This window comes from Schistocerca cancellata, chromosome 4 (assembly GCF_023864275.1).
Source record: "Schistocerca cancellata isolate TAMUIC-IGC-003103 chromosome 4, iqSchCanc2.1, whole genome shotgun sequence".
Lineage (NCBI taxonomy): Eukaryota > Metazoa > Arthropoda > Insecta > Orthoptera > Acrididae > Schistocerca > Schistocerca cancellata.
In genome coordinates, this window is record NC_064629.1 from 380634540 (window position 1) to 380657431 (window position 22892).

General features: G+C 42.5%; 1 protein-coding gene across 1 annotated transcript in view; it reads left to right on the forward strand.

Moving 5' to 3' along the window:
• The first annotated feature begins 451 nt into the window (after positions 1-451).
• The window catches only part of LOC126184699 (phosphatidylinositol 3-kinase regulatory subunit alpha), a 41679-nt gene continuing 19238 nt past the window's right edge, over positions 452-22892 (forward strand). The window contains exons 1-2 of the mRNA XM_049927212.1: positions 452-1116; positions 3871-4005. Coding sequence (XP_049783169.1) covers positions 532-1116; positions 3871-4005 — 720 coding nt within the window. The 5' untranslated portion in view covers positions 452-531. The remainder of the gene's footprint in view (positions 1117-3870; positions 4006-22892) is intronic.

The following is a 22892-nucleotide window of genomic DNA, read 5'->3' on the forward strand; positions in this document are numbered from 1 at the left end:
GAAAGTATTTAAGAACAGTCCTAACATCACCAACTGGATATGCAGTAATACGCACACTATGGGGTCTCCACAACCCAGAATGTAACGTTAACACTGCTCATTGATAGTCAGCAAATTGGGTTCTGTCGTGGTCTACCTCAACAGCAGTTGCAGGAATGAGGGGAGGGGGAAGAAGGGTTTACTCGGACGAGAGGCAAAAATAATCTAGAAAACGTTGGCTGTGCTAAATGTGAGTACGTGCGCCACGGCGTTGCCCAGCAGCCGGCAGGCTTTGTTCTGTATGTGGCGAAGGTCGTGCCAATAATTGTGCCGCTCGGCGCGCTGCGTGCTGGCGCGCATGCTCTGTGGAGCGGCTCGCTTGTCGTGTGGGGGGGGGGGGGCGGGGAGGGGGGGGGTCGAGAGGAGGGGGAGGTAGCGGCCTCGCGACTACCTTGCCAGTGCGAGTGAAGCCGGCGACGTGCGTGTACGCCGCACTGGCCGCGTCCCGGGCGCGCCGCATGCGCTGTCGCAGTCTCCGTGCACCAGCGAGTCATGAGGCGCACGCTGCTAGTAGAGTCTAGCGTACCTTCGTCCAATGCACTCAGTTCTGACAATGACGAAGAAGAAGACGTTGTCTCGGTGCAACAGCCAGCCTTGAGACGTTCGCGGCTGCACAAGTCCAACATACCACTCCATTCTGACGACGATAACGACGATGGTGTCACCGAGGAGGGTCCCACCTACTTCAAGCCGAACGTGGACGAAACTGCCAACATTGACTCTGACAGTGACACCAAGTCGTACGATAGCAAAATGCCAAGTGCTGCCGGCGCGGTAGCGTCGGCGCCGCCGATGCCACTGAACGTGGACGCGGACAACTACATGTTCCGGCCGCGTTCGCTGAGCTTCACTCAGGCGTCGGCGCCGGCGCCCGTGCCGGCGGCGGCAGTGGCTAGGACGACGTCGCTGCACACACTCGTCTGCTCGTGCCACCTGTCATGCTGCTGCATGTGTGTGTCGCTCTCTGCCACAGATTGCCACGCCTGCTTCCACAACGTATGCCTGCGCTTCGCCAGCAACCATGTGTGCCAACGAAACAACGAGATCTTGCCGCCCATCACCCATCACAAGGAGAAGGTAAAAGTTTCTCTATTAACCTTATTTTGTGCTGACAGCTTCGCACGGTAGAACGTGGAAATTATATTAAGACGGCCCACGACCTGCTGTGCATGCTTAATGATTGCGTGATTGAAATTTATAAATTGGTAGTTACAATTAAACACGATTAAAATAAATAGTTTGTCTAGGCTGTCGTATGTTATGCGCATTTTATGTTGTAGTTTGTGTTTTATTTGTACCGAGTACCGCCGGATAATATTGTTTGGTCCATGGTGGTTTAGGTAGTAGGGAGTTCCCTGCATTGTTATACCTTAATGGAAATAGCCTGTCATTTGTATAATTAAATCTGCCGTTCAGTGATCTATTTTCCGCTCCATGGTTTATTTACGATGTGTTTGATTTATTGATTCATTGTGTGGATTGTTACAGAAACATTGTTGAGAGCCCCAATTGTGTGAAGGTTTCATAAGTTTTCCATAGTATATGTTGTCCTGGAAAATACTCGTAGAATATTCACTTTTTCATTTTGGAGTTTACCCTCCGCCACTTGTTCTATAACGCGGCAATTGCGGTGTCCGAAAGTACGGATCGTCTATGGAGAACGGAATGTGAAAACAATCTCCTTATCGCTGTGAAGGGTTAACAAATATTCCGAATTGTAATGTACGTATTCTTGCCCAAATGCGTTTCAGGCCTATAGCCTATTGTTTTAGGCTAACTTTCTTTGCGAAAATTAAGTTTCTTGTTATAGTGCCGTAATTGCATATATCGTCGTGTATGCCACAGAGTGGAGAATCGCCTTGACGGCAAGAAATTTGCGTAAGGTCAGTGCCACTGTTCAATGCCGAAGATTCAAGGATTGCTCCTTCTGCCGTTTTACAATCCAGTGCAGGTATGTCGCATTGTGCTGTTATTTTGTTTTGTGCCATTTAAAATAGATATTCGATGTAACTCTTCACTGTCGAATGACATTTTCCTTAGTACGCCGGGTACAAAAAGTCAACTTGACATTTCTGATACGGGAAAATTCATTTTGATGTAGTCAAATGCTGTGCAGTACACGACTTTGTTATTCATTATGCTAAAATATCAATTTATCAGCTCTGTGCCGCCACAGGAGAAACTGTGCGCTGCATAGGTACAAAGGCCTCGTTATTTATATCTTATGAAATAACGAAAAAAAAAAAAACTTTCTCATGTCTCGCCAGCTCTGTCAGGTAGACTGATATTGTCATTCTCGACAGCCTGTCGTAATTCTAAGTCTGTATGTGTTACTTTTCTGTTTGCTTATGCGGGACCTCTCGTCCCCCTGTTTTTTGTTTTTTTTTGTTTTTGTTTTTTTGTTTTTGTTTTTTTCAGTTCATGGAAAATGAAGTGCAGCATATTGTGATTAAGGAACTTTAGAGTATACTGCTTCCTATTGGCCCTCCACAAAATCATTGATTCTAGTGAAAGTAAGTTTGTCAGCCAAGTACGTTCCCTTGATTACAGCGTACTGTGTTCACCGCTGATCTTAGATAGTATATCAAACTCCGTCGTGACTGTAATAGCCCCCCCCCCCCTTTTTCCTATTCCCCAATGATCAGTGTGTGTGAGACACCTGACAGTGCCAACAGAAATAGCCTTATCTACACATTTACTCGCGCAAAATTCCATTCTACATAATTCAACTATGTATTAACAATAAATCGCCATTTTAATTACCTATTCTTGTCACTGTGTCCGCTAAATGGAAGCTATGTAAAACGCGACAGCATTAGTAACAAAATAGTTAAACTGTTCAGTAATGTGCCACGATGTTAATAAATTGTCATCTTACGGGAAGTGCGAACGTATTTTGTTCTTTTGCAATCTTCTTTCATCAGGGATCCGACCTTAAAGTGAAAGCTGAGTTTGTGTATTTCGTGGACGAAATATAAATGGGACATACATTTCATGAAATACTTGTCCCATTTACATACCTTGTATATTGTATAGTCACACCTGTTAAGATTTCGTGTAGTCCGTGATGCAGTTTGTGCCTGTGGAAATCATTGTTTAGGCACAAACTTACTTGCTACTTTTACTGCGGATCATACAGAAAACATGCGTATTGTTGATCGATGACAAAGGCGAGCGCGTTACGGACTTCAAAACCATTTCATTGTATATTATTAATTTTCGTAATTGATGATGATTAGGCTTTGATTTCAAATTAAAATTTGTTACTTAAAGCTAATACGTCATCGTCACAGTAACCACCTATTAGTGGAACGGTTTACGCATGTCCATCTCAAACTGTAAGAATTGACGCTAACCAAACAATTTACGAAGGGGCGTTACTGGGATCCCCGCCTTATTTTCTGCTGCAATTCTCGTCTGCTGGGAAACAGCACGATTTAGTGTTTTCTCTCCGTGTTGTTGAAAAGGAAATAAATGGGGCAAGTGTGCCTACACTGTGTGGTAAACGTTACAAAAATCGGAATTGCCCGTATTTTGAATGCTCGAAGCATGGCTGTGTTCCACTTTGAGGTCAAAGCTTTGCATGTATGTGGCAACAGGGTTCAGCTATGCCGCAGCTCAAAGGCAGTCTGCTGCCATTGGCAGACAGCGGGCCAATCACAGACAGGCGGCAACCAGCGGCTGTGAGTTGTTGCCGGGCCACTCCCTGGTTTGCTATACATTAATGCCGAGTAACCTTTTCTGAATATCGTATTAACCCGTCCTCACGAGCCTTCGATCTAAAACCCAATAAAGACTTTCTTCAGACTCTTTCTTTCTCAATTTTTACAGCCCATCAGCGAATGGACGTCCGCCAATGTTGTGGAGTGGATGGCAGCTCTCAATTTGTACCGCTATGCCGGCGTGTTCAAATCGAAAGATATCAAAGGCTCTGATCTCATTCTCTTGGATCGCGAGAAGCTGATGGTAAGTATACGGTAAATTTTATTTATGATTGTACATGATTTTTTTTAGGACCCAATGACGATGAGAAGAAAATTGATTCTAGCTGTGCTGGCGACATTGTCAGAATTAAATAGAAAGTATAAATTTCCACAACGAACAAACTATGTACGTAACATCAGATGCCAGTAGACCCGCGACTGCATCTAATAGGAAATTAGCAATCATTATAGAATGATTTTGTTTTGGTCTTCATGTGTTGAATATTTTTCAGTTTTCCTTAATTTTATTATTATTTTATCCCCCTCCTGCTCTTACCATGCCACAGCTTCATCTTATAAACAGTGATGGGGGCAAATGCTTTTCGTAAGATTTCCCAGTGTATGCTGACGCTTTCTGTAACCAGTCACCAGGCGAGCTGTACGTAATACTTGTCATGTTTATTGTTAAGAAAGCGCTCTACGTTCCATTGTTAGATTTTGCATTTGCGTTGAAATACAGGACTCCTACCGGAAGACACCCATTTCTCAGGTTTGCAATAAAAACAGCAATGGAAGTAAAATTTAACTAGTCCTACGTTAGCTACAGGGCCGTGTGTAGAATATAGTTTCGAAAACATCACAATATAATTACTGTTACGTATCTGAGTAGCGTCCAGTTCCCGTTCTGTACATAGCCTTTTTCTGCCCCATATACTTATAGAGCCTGTAGTGTTGCGTTGTACTGTACTGTCCATGCATTTATCGGGCATCTGTACCGAAAACTCATTTTCAATAAGCTGCTCTCTTGCAATGTTTAGCAGTGGGTTCATAGAACCAGTTTGACTATTTCTCGGTTGTTCCGCTCTGGAATGGCCCGTGGGAAAAACGAACACCTATCTCTTCCCGTGAAAGCTCTGATTTATTTTATCACGACGGTCGTTTCTCCCCAAGTACGTAGGAGTCTAAAAAATATTTTCACATTCGGGGGAGAAATTTTTTCATTGAAAATTCGTGAAAAGATATCGCCGCGACGAAAATAACCTTCTTTTTCGTTTTATAACTATGCGACCTAACTTCTGAGGTCATCAGTCGCCTAGAACTTGGAACTAATTAAACCTAACCAACCTAAGGACATCACACACATCCATGCCCGATGCAGGATTCGAACCTGCGACCGTAGCGGTCGCTCGGCTCGCGACTGTAGCGCCTAGAACCGCACGGCCACTCCGGCCGGCAAAAGGACCTTTGTTTTAATGATTGTCACCCCAGCTCGTGCATCGTATCCATGACACACTCCTGTATTTCGCGATAACACAAAACGAGCTGTCATTCTTTGAATTTTTTTCAGTGTCCTCCGTCAATCCTATGTGGTAAAGATCCCAGAAGAGGTTGGACAAGTGCATATTGTTGACACGCTCTCTAGTAACTGTGTTGCATATTCTAAGTGTTCTGCCAGTAAAACGTACTCTGTGTGATCATTCCACTTGAAGCTGTTCGTAATTGTATTCCTGGTATTTATTTGAATCGATAACCTGTAACTTTGTATGATTTATCGTGCGACTGAAATTTAACGGAATTTTTAATGCTAATTGAAGGACTTCGCACTTTTTGTTGTTCTCGGTCGATGGCCACTTTTCGTACCATGCAGATATCTTGTGTAAATCATTTTGTAATTCTTATTGATGTTCTGACGTTTACCTGACAGTAAACGAAGATTCTTTTAATATTAACTGAATTTTCCGTCGGTGCTTGGCAGAATATGATGATAATATTAAGAATGAAAACACTTCCAAACGTTTTGCAAAGTTATATTTATTTGGTCACGCACCGGTTTTCGGCTTCTCGGGCCATCTTCAGGTGACAGCTGAATGTCGCAGCCGTCCGTTGTGGCCGAGCGGTTCTAGGCGCTTCAGTCCGGAACCGCGCCGCTGCTACGGTCGCAGGTTCGAATCCTGCCTCAGGCATGGATGTGTGTGCTGTCCTTAGGTTAGTTAGGTTTAAGTAGTGCTAAGTTCTAGGAGACTGATGACCTCAGATGTTAAGTCCCACTGTACTCAGAGCCATTTGAATATTTCAGTGTCGAAAACACAGGTAAACACGATGCGCGACTTTCACAGACATAATTTGTACAGAAGATTCAAAAATGAGAAAGTGATTATCTATGAAAAATTGCGATAATTCATTTAGTAAAACAGGGGTAAATGTAAAAATTTAGTTTACCCCGTTTTATATAGTGTAAGTATTGTAATGTTTTCCTATGTAAACACTTGCCATTTTCATATCATCTGTACAAATTATATCTGTATAAGTCGCATATCATGTTTCCAGTATGAAGATTCTTTTTATCATAAAAATATTCCATTTGATATGTCCCTGGGGATTCAAGGAATTATCAGTTTCGTAGTGGCAGTGGGGGGGGGGGGGGAGGCAGCATTAAAATTGTAGATGGCGAGCAAAGAATGAGAGTACAGTAAGAACGTTCTCAAATGGATGTAGGTTGCAGTAATTATTCAGATATGAAGCAGCGTGCACGGAATAGCCAAGCGTTGACGGCTACACCAAACCAAACACGACAAAATATTTGATGTAAGGCTCTGAAACTGATTAATTCATATTAATACTGACCGCCTTGTGTCAGCTACCTAAACTAGATGCTCGGTGTCATAGTTCGTCGCGTTCTGATTCCTGCATGGCTCCCAACTATCAACGCGGCGTGTTAATTGGAAGGCGACTAGCTGCTTCACTCTGATGCGCCCTTAAGATTTCTCAAATGTCGAAACGGCTATATGTCTACCATTTTCCAGAAGTATACTTCACGTCTGTTGATCCACAAGGCTGACCGATTTTTCAAGTTTTTTAAGTTCAGTTACCGCTAAGTATGATATCTCCAGTATCCGCCATACTGAATTTATAGCCATTTAAACAGCTGTGGTCATCACTGTCATTTTGCTACATGCAGGTCTTCCTTTATGTTAAACGTCCGGATAGCCGTGCGTGTTAAAAAGTACCACTTCCGTGACAGTTGGGGGGTAGGTGTGCCGGCCAATCTGGATGTCGTTTTTAGGCGGTTTCCCACATCCCACAAGGTGGATACTGAGCTGGTACCTAAGTTTCGCTTCAGTTATAAACTTCGCAAACATTTATAAAACTTTCGCTCATTTTCACATGAAAAGCCCTGCATGCAGAGAGAAGGGGTGCACACATATTCCTTCCCTGGGGGGGGGGGGGGGGATGTGGCGACAGGAAAGGCATCCGGCAACCCCTTTAATTAACCGTGCCGTATCAGTTAACCATGGCAACCCTGCGCTGATGCCGGACAAAGGCACAAGAAAAAGAGTAGGAGGTCTTTATATTGTGTTCATGATACTGATCTTAAATATGGAAAACCTACCTAAAGATGAAACGTAGTCGTCCTGTTACTATGAAGAGACACGAGAGACACTGAAAGGGAAATTTTTGTGCTGTAACTAATTTGGTTATGAAAAGAATCGGTATGTGGTAGTTTATAATGGTATTTGTGCACGAAAAACGGAAAAGAAGGTAACCACAAAACAAATGCTGACTTCTGTCTGTAAAGAAGATCATCAGACGAACGTTGCAAGCAAGTGCGTGGATGAAAAGACACTCTAGAGATTCTTCTCTTTTCATACAGAAATAAGCTATTAAAATTCTTTTAGCGCAAATTTTCCTATTTGCAAGCTTGTTATCTGTAAAACTTTTACATTAGGAGGACAGAAGTCCGTCCGTCGTAATACTAACTAAACTGAATGTGATAATTTATGTGCTGAACCAGATACCAGAAAGATGCTGTTGAATTCCGTTAAATTTATCAGACTGTTATGTAGACCTATCTTCATACAATGCCTCTCTGGGAAATATGCTCTTCAGTTACGCTTCAGAACGTTCTGAGACAATCTAACGCCCGACTTGTTATTGGTGTAGCTAGTTGACCTTAAGTAGCTGTTACTTAGCCGCCGGGGCACTCGGCGCTAAAACTCATTCAGCTTTCTGCGTCAGAAGGGAATGTATGCTAGTAGCTATGTTGAAGAGGGTTCTGACGTTCTCTCTTCCTCCGCGGTAAAGGACCGAGTTGTTGCACTTTTCGTAAGTTACATATTTCCTGATAGCAAAGTACTTTCTGCAATATCAAAAAAATGGCTCTGAGCACTATGGGACTTAACTGCTAAGGTCATCAGTCCCCTAGAACTTAGAACTACTTAAACCTAACTAACCTAAGGACATCACACACATCCATGCCCGAGGCAGGATTCGAACCTGCGACCGTATTTCTGCAATATCAATTGCAGGTTTAGTGTATTACGTTTCACTGCTGGTTCAGTGGGTATTTTGTGCATTTAGAAATGTCGAAAAAACGAAGGTAATCGGTCGGGTCCTGCCCTTTCAAAGTAACCGGCCCGGCGTTTACCTGGAGCGATTTAGGGAAATCACGGAAAATCTAACTCCAGATGGCCGAAGGCGGATTTTAACCGCCACCCTCCCGAATGCGAATCCATGTGCTAACCACTGCACCACCGTTTATACTGAAGAACGCGAAATGAAGTCGTCAGAAAATATGCCGGGTGTCGCGTTAAAAGATCATGTTTTCCCCCAAAGTGATTGTTTTTTGGCGAATGTGGGGATAGAACTGTGTGCAACCTATTCTGTCTGAACTTGAGGTGATTCTCCACTTCTAAATACCATACTGGCGTTCGGACCTTAAGTCGCAATAAGAGTTACCCGTCGTAACAAACTCACCGTTCTGTAACCCGTCCATATTATTGTCGAGATATCAGTGACCAACGAATTATTAGCTTCCAAAAGCGTTTCAGGACATAATTGAGTGATCTTGAAAGCATTACAATCATGAGTATGAATGGCGCGTCTAGTTTCATAAACCTTTCTGGTGTTCACATGGCGTGAGATAGATACGCCACGCTGAACCTAAATTATCGTGGCAGATCGAAGATTTCATCCCAACTCGTCACTGTTAAGAGTTCAGTTTCTCGACTACTGACCCATCTCGCTCCATGTCTGAACTTCATATCAGATAATAATTGACAGGGTCATTTTTTGCATGCTTCATATTTAGGCCGCAGAAATCTTCTTGAAAACTGTCGATGTCATTGTCATGTGGTGCATAAATTGATGTCTGGCCAAGTTATGTAAAGGATGATGCACTACCATTGTAAAATGATACCTCACACCTTAAAAGGCACTAAAACATTGATAAGCGACGGATCTTAGCCGTGTGGGGGCAAATAATTGAGTGGTGGATATCTAAACCAGAGTTCTAAGCCAAAGTAACCCTTTTTTGCTCACCTCTTTGGGAAGGGCCAACTCCTGAAAGAATAATCCAGATACTGCGTGAAAACTGATAAACAACTTTTAGTCCATAAATGTTTTTCTTTTTACTTGCTTTATTAGAACAACTGTCATAGCTGAAGATAAATAACAAAATTGCGCCAATGCTTTTTCCTGTTTTTCCCATGGAATCAGTGTTCTGTAGTTCTACATTGTACAAGAATGTAGTGTATTTCATCCTGTCGCTCCCTTTCGCTTCGAAGTCTTTAATTTTTTAATAGCAGCTCTTTCGTGAAAATTGTGTGATACTACAGGTGTTATTCCACAGGAAATGATACGCGCTGTATGGTTTAGGCAACCTCATAGCATCTGGAAAAGTGTACCATTCTAAATTTGCCGTTTTCAGTTCCATGATTACATACAATCGCGCATGACGTTCCAAAAATGTCCAACGTATTTAACAAGGCACATATGCAACTTCCAACAGACATATCGCTATTTCCCAGTCATTCTAAGCCTTAGTACTGTGCTCGAGGAACGCTGTATACTGGCGAGTGCAAAACAATACTGGGAGTAGAAGTTGCTTCAGCGTAATAAGCGTTTCAAACACTGTCAAGCTCTTTGTATACACGGTGGCGTGTCATCTATCTAGTGTGTAAATGGTTGCGTGCGAGCGCACCCCTCTACTTCCGACACGTGTGCATACTTTCTGCGCTCGCCTGATGGGACGTGACGTGGAAAGTAGCGACTAGACACAAACAGCGCCTCACATTCAAGCAGGCTTCCAAGCTGGAAACGTTTTGCGTAAGACAGAGGCTGTAAGTAATGTTATCTGCATAAATCGTATGGAAAATTTGTTGACTGTGAAAAAAGAAGGCGATCTGGTTGTAATGAAGGGTAGGCAACTACGGATGCTGACTATGGGAGAGCAAACACTCTTTTTATGGGAAATCCTTATCGGCGCAATTGAATTGATACAGTGCTTCCTGACGGACCTCCACAATTTGCAAATGACTATCTGATCACTGGGAAGTTCTACGACAGGGATTCAGGAGTTGGAGGTCAGGAAAAATGTTGCTGAAACTCACAGTATAATGCACGTGATAAAGAAGGCGGAGGTGGATATTAAATAATTTTACTATGCAGCCCTGAAACAGATAAGGGGAAGCCAACTGACAGGTACTGTAGTGCATGTGTACATCCCAAATGTATATTGGGCTTACCTTCAAGTTTGGAAATCCTTTCTGTCTTGCTAGTATTTCCCTGTGCATATTTTCACCTCCTTCGATAAAGATTTGGTGGATCAGAACAAAATGAAAAGTCCCAATACACCAATCATTCTGTTTTAAATTATAACATTTGGAACATCGATAAAAGAACTTCCGGAAAGACTTAGGGGTGTCAATGTGTCGGAAAATAAACGTTCTGATAATACGACACACTAGCAAAGGTGGACGGTGAGAATTGTAATAGGGAGTATTTATGCAATCAGAACAGTATCGTGTCGCCCTGTACGGCGCTCCATTGTCTCTGCTGGTGACATGGCGTAGTTAGCATGTGAATTAAGAGCGGATTAATTTATAATAAACGGCAAGTACCTCTCTCAGTACCGCACAGACTCGCAAATACTCGTACATTGCTACAGCAGTGTAGCGCACCAGCCGCTTTGACTTCCCTGTTCATGCGACGTGACAAAGTGTTTTACGAACAAAAACTTTAATTCTGGCTTTTGTGGTGTAAAACTGCTAAGAAGTTACTTCTTTACTGAGTTGTCATCAATAAAGATGTAACCTAGGAGGAGAAACAACTGCTGGTAACACGAAAGAAATTGTTTTAGCTACATGATGTAAAATTTTAGTCGCACGGAAACGCCTGAACACTCGTCCATTCATCAATACGGCAGAGATATAAATAAAGTAGTAGTTGTCTTTGCAGGATATATTCACTGATACGGCTGTCTAAAGTGGAAATAGTTTTGTATAAGCAGGATCAAGGATGGAAAAACAGTACGACCCAGAATTGCCAGTAAAATTAACTTTTGTATGTGGCATACAGTGAGAATGCCGAAAGGCAGAATACCGCTAGAGATATTCAGAGTAGATGTGGATAGCAACACGGGACGGGGAAGGCTACTAATAAGATGTAAGCGTAGCACCGACATAAATACTGCAGAGATGAGTAAGGACAGATACTGGCGGGAAAGCAGAGAAAGCACATAATGAACTAGAAAAAAAGCGATGAATAGCAAAGAAACAAATATGAAATTCGTTTTACTCTCGACAAAAATAGCCCACCCCGTTTTCCCGGCCACAAACCGCGCGTTAAGAAGAAATGTTCAGTGTCGTGTTAAGGGTGGCGGCGAAACTGGCGCGCACCACTGCTGTAGTGGTCTAGTAGAATGTCTGGAAGCCTGTGCGATAGTCATGTTATTCATGTTACAAGTGCAAAATAATGTGATAGACATTTCATCACCCGAACTGGTTTTCTTTGATAACGGCGTTAAATTTTTTCCCATCGCTCTGAACCATAACAGATCAGGAAGTGTTGGGCGTTTCCGTTGCGTCTATGATCTACCGCCATATCGATTATTAACAGGTTCCCAACGAGGGCATATCGTCGGAGCTCGTTTAGTTAGCACATAAACGACACACACAAATCTTATCAGGGGTATTTGGAGCCACTGTATCTGTTGTACAGGGTGTATAAAGTAAAAGAAGTCTGCTAAGCGCAATAAGACACTGATAACCAGGAAGATTATCGTTACCTTTATTGAGGTATGTGTGAAACAGAGTACGTACAGCGACGCGTACTCAAACAGAAATATCATAGTACACCTGTTATTGTCAGGCCTCAGGAAACAGTGATTTCAAAGAAGAAAGGTGCACAAAACCTGGACCACCGATTACCTGGACCGGAAATGCCTTGTGATCCGACGAGTCCACGTTGATAATTCTCTACTGCAGGACACGTTTACATGTGGATAATAACAGGGATGGTGTATAATCTAGACAATCATCTTCCGTCTTTGAAGCAGGTGGAGATTCAGTCGAGGCAATGACGGCTATATTATGGTCACAACGGGTGAAATATGTGAAACTATTTCAGGTGGCCACGTTCACTAAGTCGTACACGAGTTATTCCAATCAGGGGATTGCATCTTTCAGCCTCTCGCATTTCCGGAAATGTTTGAACTTGATCAAGAAAATGAAATAATGTCTTCACTGGCTTTCATAGTCAGTGGCTTCGAATAGTAACATTCCCCGACCATCTCTCTGGTAATGATAAATTTCTTTGCAAGAAATGATAAGAAACAGTTTTGCCCACCATTCAAGATTAATGGAAATTGATGTCAACTAGTACCCAAGCAGTTTTGGACACCAAATGTGAGCCTATACAATATTAGGTGGATGTTCGCATTGTTTTATCCAATCCTTATATCCGATTTTTTTAAATGGTGTATTTCCATATACCGATGTATTTCGGTTACTGACAAATCGGGCCGGTAGTGTCTACTATCGTTTCTTTCGTTTTACGTACTGCAGTTTTTTTTCACTTCACGCCACCTGAATCAGTGTTATCTATCGCTGAAATACATTCCGCAAATCTTAACAATGTTTGCACGAATTGGTTTTCCTTGTCAAGCTATCAGTTAGGGATTTTGATTTCGCTACTACTATTTTCCATGGAAAATTTCGATGCCGTGATAACTATTTATAATATCATAAACAATTATCATGACACCGAAATTTTCCCAGGTGACACACAATGTAGAGTGTCTTGGTGCTTCTGTTTGCTTCACCATATTCTCTCCACAAATCAGTCACTTTTAGGATTGACAGATCCCTCTATACATACCTAGTTTCAAATCTGTGCTCATCATTAACACATCAGTGCCGAAAGGGTATTTTATTTGAAAATAATACTCTGTGGTGAAAGAGCACGACCAACATTGCTCCGCACTTGCATGGCACGGATTCAAATATATTGATAGCCTGTCGTCAACCAAGTGAGATGTCCGCCTCGGTAACTGCGCTGTCAGAGCGGTGGATTGCTAAGCAGAGGGGCCCGGATTCGATTTCCGGCCGGGTCGGAATTTTTCTCCGATCGGGGACGGGGTGTTGTGTTGTCCTAACGTTCGTATGTTCCTAATTGACATTACATTATTGAGATGGCCGCATAGAAACGGCCCAAAAGCCAGTAAATTGCAAAAAAAGGAAAAAAAAGCTGAGATGTACAAAGAAAGCATTGTAGTTCATAAAATGGAATTAAACACAAGTGGCACCAGCATACGGCAGATAAAAATTACATCCAATCTCTTCTATACAACATAGAGGCTTCAAAAAACGTGACGTGGATATTATTACTTTGGCAACTCTTTATTATTGCCTATACCACTAGTTTGTCACTACGTTATTGAGATAATTCTCACGCATGTATATGTGGTTTGTGTTTGGAGACTTGAGCCTTTGCAGAATAAACGCTGCTTCATTCGGTGTGCTCTTATCCACGATATCCCTTCGACCAATGTCATCAGTCATTACAGGGTAACGTCTTGTTGCTAATTCACCTACTTGCATAAAAAAGTTATGAGATCTATTAGTTTCGACTTATATTGTGTGTGCTGTTAGTATTTCAACGTCCTACAGGTAAACTATTTTGTGACGCATATTCCGAGGGCTGTCTTTGTTTCTGACTATAGTTTCCCTGATCTCCAAATACCTCCCTGCGTTTGAAAGCGAAGTCACATTCGTGAAATTGCTCTTTGTGACGGTCCACTGGCATTTGCGTCCTGGTGCTGTGCCTAACCAGCTTCTGTCCTGCCAGTACTATTCTATGTTACTGAGATAATGCATCACTTTTATTCATATTAGCCCGAGCTCCGGCCGCTTCTGGAGCACTAGTGCTTCACTTGCCAGTCACGTATTTATCTCACAGGTAACTAAGCGAGCCGGGCGGCTTTTTGCTCCTTTCTGTATCAGTGCAGGGTGCTTACACTCTGTTTTATCCGGAACAGTTTATTGTCTTTAGGATATCATGGTCGTGCTTCTCTGATCAGCGTGCAGAGTGATAGTTGTCAATGAAAAGACTTCTGCGGTTTGCAATACTTGACTATTAAAGAAAAAGAATTAGGCACCACTAGAATTTTTAGCTACCAACAGTCAAAACTTCCTCTAAACGGTATTCTGACTATGAGCCAGCCAGCACCTTTTGCAACTGAAGTTTGTTTCTTAACCAAACACATTTGATAAATCGTGTCCACTGGCTCTTCGGTTAGCATGTGTGGAATTATAATCGCGAAACTTCTCTCTATAAACGCCTGCAATGATCTTACTGTTGCACTTGATCGTGCTACCACTCTAATTTTTAGAGAGAGTTGCGGAGAGAAGTGCTGCCGTTCAGAGTGGCAGGAGGAGAGGGAATAAACTTCCTCCCTAAAGTAGTGTTACCAATGAAAAGAAAAATGCAAACGTAATGAACACGTATGCGTTTCATGTAGAACGTGAAATTATCGAGTACGGAAGTAGAGTCGTATAATGGTAGGAACTGTGTTATAAAAAAGAGTTTTAACAAAATTTCGAAGTAACAAAGGTTGAACATAGGCTTTATTGTTGTTGTTATTATGCAGAAGAGTTCCTAGACTGCAAAGGCTGGTGGTTACTTGCTGTGGACTGTGGAACCGACGAGTAAACACAGTCATCAGCACGGTGCATTTACAGAGGTTGAAACACCGTGAGAAATGCATGCTTGAACATACACACGCTACCCAAGCAGGCAGGCTGCGCTGTTCTATTTGACCACAAACGCTACCTGTGCAAATTTCCTCTATATGTGGTCAGAGCAGTGTTCTGTGTATTGTGCATTATACCGGAGCTAGGTGAATTCGAACGTGGGCAAAACGTTGGCGCTCGAATGGTGAGTGCTTCTGTAACTAATCTAGTCGAAGTGTTTGGTTTGTCAAGAGGCACTGTATCAAAGATTTGTAACGCACACAGGAAAAGCGGAAAAACATCATTCGCTAAATCGCAACGCGGACGGACGCATGTGTTGAGTGTTCGTGACGAAAAGTAAGAGGACGACAGCTGCAGAAGTCGCTGCAGAACTGAATGTCGCACTCGCGAACCTTGTCAGTACAGAAACAACACAAAGTGAGCTCGTAAGCAGAGAATTTCAGAAGAGCTGGAATTTCAATCGTGGACTGTGCGGCTGGTCCCGGCGGAGGTTCGAGTCCTCCCTCGGGCATGTGTGTGTGTGTGTGTGTGTGTGTGTGTGTGTGTGTGTGTGTGTGTGTGTGTGTGTGTGTGTGTGTTTGTCCTTAGTATAATTTAGGTTAAGTAGTGTGTAAGCTTAGGGACTGATGACCTTAGCAGTTAAGTCCCATAAGATTTCACACACATTTGAACTTTTTTTTCTTTTTTTGCATTTCAAAACCGCTCATCAGTGATAGAAATGCCCATAACAGGAAAACCTGGACAATGGAGCAATAGGAGAAAGTAATTAGATTGGATGAGTCTTGTTTGATACTGTTTTCAAGTTCTGGCAGAGTTCACGTCCCAAAAGTGAAATATGGCGGGGGTTAGGTGATTTGGGCACCCATATCATGGTATTCCATGAGCCCCATGGCTCCTCTGCTATGTCGCTTTACTTCCAAAGATTGTGACCATTTTGGCTGATCAGTTCATTCTCATGGTACAACATTTGTTCCTGAATGGTGATGCTGTGTTCAGAGACGACGGGGCCCCTTCTCACACACCTCACATTATCCAGGACTGGTTTTCTGAGCAAAAGGATGAATTGTCGCATCTACCCTGACCACCAGATCTAAATATGGTATATTTTGGAGAGACTGGTGCGTGATTCCTATCCATCGTCATCATCGTAACCTGAACTTGCCACTATTTTGCGGGAAGAATGGTAGGATTTCCTACGCCTATTACGTATGGTTGTATGTTACGTACGTTGTTTCCATATTTTTATCCACTCGTCTACTTGTGGAGTAAAATGGCCTGAATGCGGGATGGGATTCTTGCAGTGCTTCCTCCATTGTGTAAATTTCTACGCGCAGTTCTTCACGCATCGGATTGATATGTTTATGTAGAACGAAATACCCGATGATTTCTGCAGTGCCGCAATCGATTCCATGAATCATCCCTCACAGTAGACAGAAGATTCTAAGAGAATATTCGGTGCACAAATAATGAATAGACGTAGAACTACGGTATATTTGATTATTTTTTCACATACCCAAAATGTCCTGGAGGTGACAGTCACTTTACTGTCCTGGAAAATACCTTGGTATCAACCAGACACTGACTGTAGGGCCTTCCCATTCTAAAGTCTTCACTTACACAAGTTGCAATTATATCATCTATGAAATTAGTTAGTGTAACTAATATTATAAATTGAATTAATATTGTATAAAATGAACGTCAGTTGCCCTTATCGCACTTCCAAGGGATAGAGCCACAATTACTTTTGTCTCTGTGAATGTAAAGTTTGGCCGGCCAGGGTGGCCGAGCGGTTTTAGGCGCTACAGTCTGGAACCGCGCGACCTCTACGGTCGCAGGTTCGAATCCTGCCTCGGGCATGGATGTGTGTGATGTCCTTAGGTTAGTTAGGTTTAAGTAGTTCTAAGTTCTAGGGGACTGATGACCTCAGAAGTGAAGTGCCGTAGTGCTAAGAGCCATTTGAACAATTTTTTGACGTAAAGTTTTATATTGTGCAAACTAATAGGTCCTCACTTCTCACTTACATCTGGTTAGATATCCAACACAAACATATATTCTTTTGTGTCAATACATTACTGAAGCAAAATCTTTTCGAAAGTCTGAAAACACCAAATCTACTTGGTTATTTTGTTTACTGCTAATAGTATATTTGTGTGAAGAGCAATCGTTGTTGAACACTCTTTGTTTTGGGACTCGTGTCAATGAGCATTGAGAAGACGGCTTCCTTCTAATTAGGACATGATATTTGAACTCTGAATGTACACACATCAAAAAAAGTTTTGTATCACCCCAGTTCCCAGAACTCCTGAAGATAGACGTTGATTGTGGATACTGTATCACAGTCACAGTCCCTTTGACTGGTCAGAGAGGTCACTAAACCCGTCCAAAGATGTAAACAACCATGCACGAGCAGCGCCTATTAGACGAAGGGGGTCAGACAGCCGATCAGTACCAGTTATTCCACCAGGAAGGAGGTACACGGCTCGTGTTGTCTGTAGTTCAACCATGCCTAGACAGTCAATACCGTAGTTCGATCGCGTGCACATTGTTACTTTGTGCCAGGAAGGGCTCTCAATAAGGGAAGTGTCCAGGAGTCTCGGAGTGAACCAAAGCGATGTTGTTCGGACATGGAGGAGATAACAGAGAGACAGGAACTGTCGATGACATGCCTCACTCAGGCTACCCAAGGGCTACTACTGCAGTGGATGACTGCTATCTACGGATTATGGCTCTGAGGAACCCTGACCGCAACGCCACCATGTTGAATAATGTTTTTCGTGCAGCCACAGGACGACGTGTTACGACCCAATCTGTGCGCATGCATGATGCGCAACTTCACTCCCGACGTCCATGGCGAGGTCCATCTTTGCAATCACGACACCATGCAGCGCGGTACAGATGGGCCCAACAACATGCCGAATGGACCGCTTAGGATTGGCATCACGTTGTGTGATGAGTGTCGCATATGCCTTCAACCAGACAGTAGTCGGAGACCTGTTTGGAGGCAACCTGGTCAGGCTGAACACCTTACACACACTGTCCAGCGACTGCAGCAAGGTGGAGATTCCCCGCTGTTTTGGGGTGACATTATGTGGGGCCGACGTACGCCGCTAGTGGTCATGGAAGGCGCCGTAACGGCTGCACGATACGTGAATGGAATCCTCCGACCGATAGTGCAAACATATCGGCAGCATATTGGCGAGGCATTCATCTTCATGGACGAGAATTCGTGCCACTATCGTGCACATCTTGTGAATGGCTTCCTTCAGGATAACGACATCGTTCGACTAGAGTAGCCAGCGTGTTCTCGAGACATGAACCCTATCGAGCGCGCCGGGGATGGATTGAAAAGGGTCTGTTTATGGACGGTGCTACCCCTTTCTGTTAAAGAATATGACCTGGCATCGCTTTTTCTTGTATAAAATATTTTTCTGTTCAATAAAGAATGTTAGGAGTGGCGCTAAAATCCTGATATAAATTTCGACTGCTCGCGGATGATCCCAGCTTTTTTTCTATCCACTTAGTAGCGATGCAAATACCGCTCATTTTAGCGGTGCGGCAGTTTTATATGAAGCAGGATTACTTAATTCTCTCCATTTGAGAAACACTTAGAAAGTGAGTCTTTTTGTTGTTTTTGCCACTCCTCGTTAAGTATCGGACAAATAATTTTTGTGCTCTGCAGGCTACACGTTTTATGCAACGTTTTAACAGCTATTTATCGGAAGACTAGCCACAGACCACTACATTTCCAAAGCCAAAATTAAGCAGTTCAGTTTCTCATGTTTCATATGCTACACGACCTCCTGCCAGAGTAAATACGAAATTTGTACACGTTTTGTTGGTTTTCTAGCCCTTCGGCCTCTTCGTAATCATTATTACGACATCTTGCTCATCGTCACGGATCCTAGTTTCTATGCGAATAGAGTATCTTCCAAGGCATCTGATTACTTCGTCTAGTAATTTTTCGTTGTTAATGGTTTCGCAAACAGTCCTCTTTACGTACAAAAATACGGAAACACCAAAAACACAACACATTACCATATCTAACACCGTGTATGAAAACTGGTGGCATTTAAAATACCTATCGCTCGTCGCGGAATGGATAAAATCAGCTCCTATATCATTTTCGAAGGAATCTTATACCATTTTTGCTGCAAGTTAGTGGCAAGCTCAGGTAACGTTCAAGAATGTGGATGGAGATCACACACCCTTCTTTGCAAAGTAAACCATGAATGCTCAGTATTGAGTCTGGTAATTGTGATGGTCGGGGATATACAATAATTCATCCTGGTGCTCACAAAAATAGTCCTAGACGATGCGAGCTGTGTGAACAAGTGTCCTGTCCTCTTGGAACACAGCATCACCATTGGGGATCAGATATTGAACAATGGGATGGACCTCATCAACCAAAACGGTGACGTAATTCTTGAAGTAATGCGACCTTGTGAAGTACCCATGGAACCCATAGCACACTATGGTTTCCCAGATCATCACCGAATGCTCGTAGTGTTTCAAACAGTTTGAAGCACTGTACAGCAAGACCCATCCGACCGAATGACACACTTCCATTGCTCCACAGTCCAGGTTTTATGGCTACGGCACCACGTTTTGTTATTACGGGCATTTGTATCACTGATGAGTGGTTTTGAAATTCCAGCTCGCCTTGCAATTCTATGCTTCTGGGTGTGTCTTCCTGTTGTTTTTGGTGCTGTGCGGGTTGCGAGTGCGACATTCAGTACTGCAGTGACTCTTGCAACTGTCGTTAGAGCAGCTCCGACATCATGCACTGTCTACTGCACAGAAGGCTGTTCTGACCGCGATTGACACTTGCAACGTCACGAGGGCATTGCTGAGATCAAATACAACAGTGCGACCTTCAAAAGGTTCAAATGGCTCTGAGCACTATGGGACTTAACATCTGAGGTCATCAGTCGCCTAGAACTTAGAACTAATTAAACCTAACTAACCTAAGGACATCACACACATCCATGCCCGAGGCAGGATTCGAACCTGCGACCGTAGCTGTCGCTCGGCTCCAGACTGTAGCGCCTAGAACCGCACGGCCACTCCGGCCGGCCAGTGCGACCTGCGGGCTTGGCTAGCATCTGCATCTCTGTTCAGGCATGCACGTCTCGTGGTGCTTCCACATTTTTGTCCAACGTCTGTACCTATGGGTATATGGGAAACGTAACTGTGGACAGGGCCGTGTATATGATCTATAGACCCCTAGGCGGATCTAAATAGTGAAAATACTGTGGTAACTAAGTCGAAGCAAAATCAGTTTCAGAATTGTTTAACGCACTATTTAAGGCTTACTATTTGTGTAAAGTTTTAATACTCTTTTTATGATAGAGAAGACAAGATAGAGAAATTAGAGAAAGAAGGAAAATATGATTTCAAGGACAAAGAAGCAATGGATTTGACATTCAGGGAAAAGAGGAAAAACAATTGACTAAAGGAAGTAGAGGCAGCAGACGGTAAAATGGTGAGTGAACCCCAAGCAGTAATGAGAAGATTGAAAGAATATATAGAATGGCTATACGCTGCAGACAGACGACCAAGTGAAGAAGAGCTTGGGGTAGAAAAAGGTGAAGTTTCAAATGATAACTAGTGAGATTGATGCATCTATGAAGGAGCTGAAAAATGGAAAGGCAATGGGAATTGATGAGATTGCTGCGGAACTGTTAAATTCATTGGAGAAAGTAGGGAAAAGGGAGTTGATTGAATTGTGTAATCAAATATACATGACAGGAAAATGGCCAAATGACATTACAGAAAGTATGTTAATACCTATAGAAAAGAAAAAGAACATCGAAAAGTGTGAGGAACATAGAACAGTATGCCTGATGTCGCATGCAGCCAAGGCTGTATGGAAAGCTGAATTGCGTAATAGGAGATGAACAATTTGGTTTCAGGCGAGGAGTGGGGACTAGAGATGTCATTGGGCGACTGAGAGTGATGGGGCAAAGGTACATGGAGAAGAAAAGGAAGCTGTATGTGGTGTTCATTGATCTTCAGAAGGCTTTTGACGGTGTCATATGGGACAAACTAATGGAAATCCTAAGGAAACATGGAGTTGACTGGAGGGATATGCGACTAATTAGAATTTTATATTTGAACCAGAGAGCAAGAGTAAGAATAGGAGGTGTGATCAGTGAAGAAATTGAACTGCGAAGAGGTGTAAGACAATGTTGTTGTTGTTGTTTATAACCAACGCTGTTCAGTATCTATCTGGAGGAAATTAAAGTTTTGATGAAAGGAGAGGAGTTTGTATAGGGGGTCGGAGAGTGGAGTGTATAAGATTTGCAGATGATTTGCACATGATTGTGATGGCAAAGAGTGAAAGAGAGATGGAACAAATGTTACATTATCTAAACACAAAATTACAAGAATATGGAATAAAGATTAACAAGAAGAAAACGAAAAGCATGGTAAATGGAGGAAAGGGCAGAAAATGTCGTATGAAAATAAGGGGAGAGGAAATAGAACAAGTGAATAACTTCAATTACTTGAGAAGTGTAATAATTGATTATATTGGTAAAAATTGGTAAAAAAATTGCAATGGCAGAAGGAGGACTCAAGAGCAAACAGAAATTACTTTGCGGACCACTAAATAAAGATCTGAGGAAAAGACTTGCCAAATGTTACATCTGGAACGTAGTACTGTATGGTGTGGAGACCTGGACATTGAGGAAGGAAGATGAAAGAAGATTGGAGGCACTAGAGATGTGGATATGGAGAAGAATGGGAAAGGTGAAATGGGAAGACCGAATAAGAAATGAAGAAGTATTAAGAAGAGTTGGAGAAGAAAGAAACATGTTGAAAGTCATCAGAAAGAGCAAACGGAACAGGATTGGACATTGTTTGAGGAGGGACTGTTTATTGAAGGAAGGAATGGTGGAGGGAAAAAGGGGAAGAGAAAAAAGATATCAAATGCTGGACAATATCAAAGGAGACAAATATTCAGACATGAAAAGATTAGCTATGGACAGACAAAAGTGGAAGAGGCTTAACCCGTAAAAAGACCTGTCGTAAGGCAGAATACCATAATACTACTACTTATGATTTTAATGTGTTGATGTGAGTAAGTAAATAAAAATAATTGAACTGTTTACAGTATTCGTAGAAATTTAACATCACTATGAACAACTACAATTAAAAACGATGTTGAGATTCATATCCATAGACATATCTTGCGCAATAGATTAGACTTGGTAATCTAGGGACACAAAAACCTCAACGGCAAGCAACATTTCAATGTAAATTGAAGAGTTGGTACGTAGATGTATATGTAATATTGACCTCATCACTTCCCCATCTCCAGAGTTCTGAGGATGATTCTGGATGACAAGTGAAAGTATATCATTGATGTTTTTCAGAGCAGCAAATGAACTTACCTATAACTTGATTTTACTGTTATTTCTCTTTTGTAATCTTTCGTTTAGAACCGCCGCTTTTTAATTCCTCTCCATTTTAATGGCGATTAATGTGCTTTTTACAGCGGTACGCAGCGATTTGTATACTTCCGTTACTTTACTGGTATTAGCTTGCAATGACGGGTACAATGCTGTGTAATGCGCTACGATGATGGCATTTGTTTACCTTTTGAATTTCCCGCGAAAACGCCTTCGATGACATTATGACGTCACGAGTCAGTAATCAGTTAGTCAGGCGCTATGGAAGTTAAGATAATCTTGTAAGTTACCCGTAGTATCGAGTCAACGAATGATGTTACTTGAAAATAGTTTTCCCTAGCTTCAGCAGCTCCAGAAATCGGGGTTCCGCGTTATGTAACTCATTTCAGAGTCCTAAAATTCCGTTAGTATGCATCCAAAAGTCTTAGCGATTTTTCCAACGTAAATATCACGCGTTTGATTGGGCGAAAAAATAAATTTTACGAGAG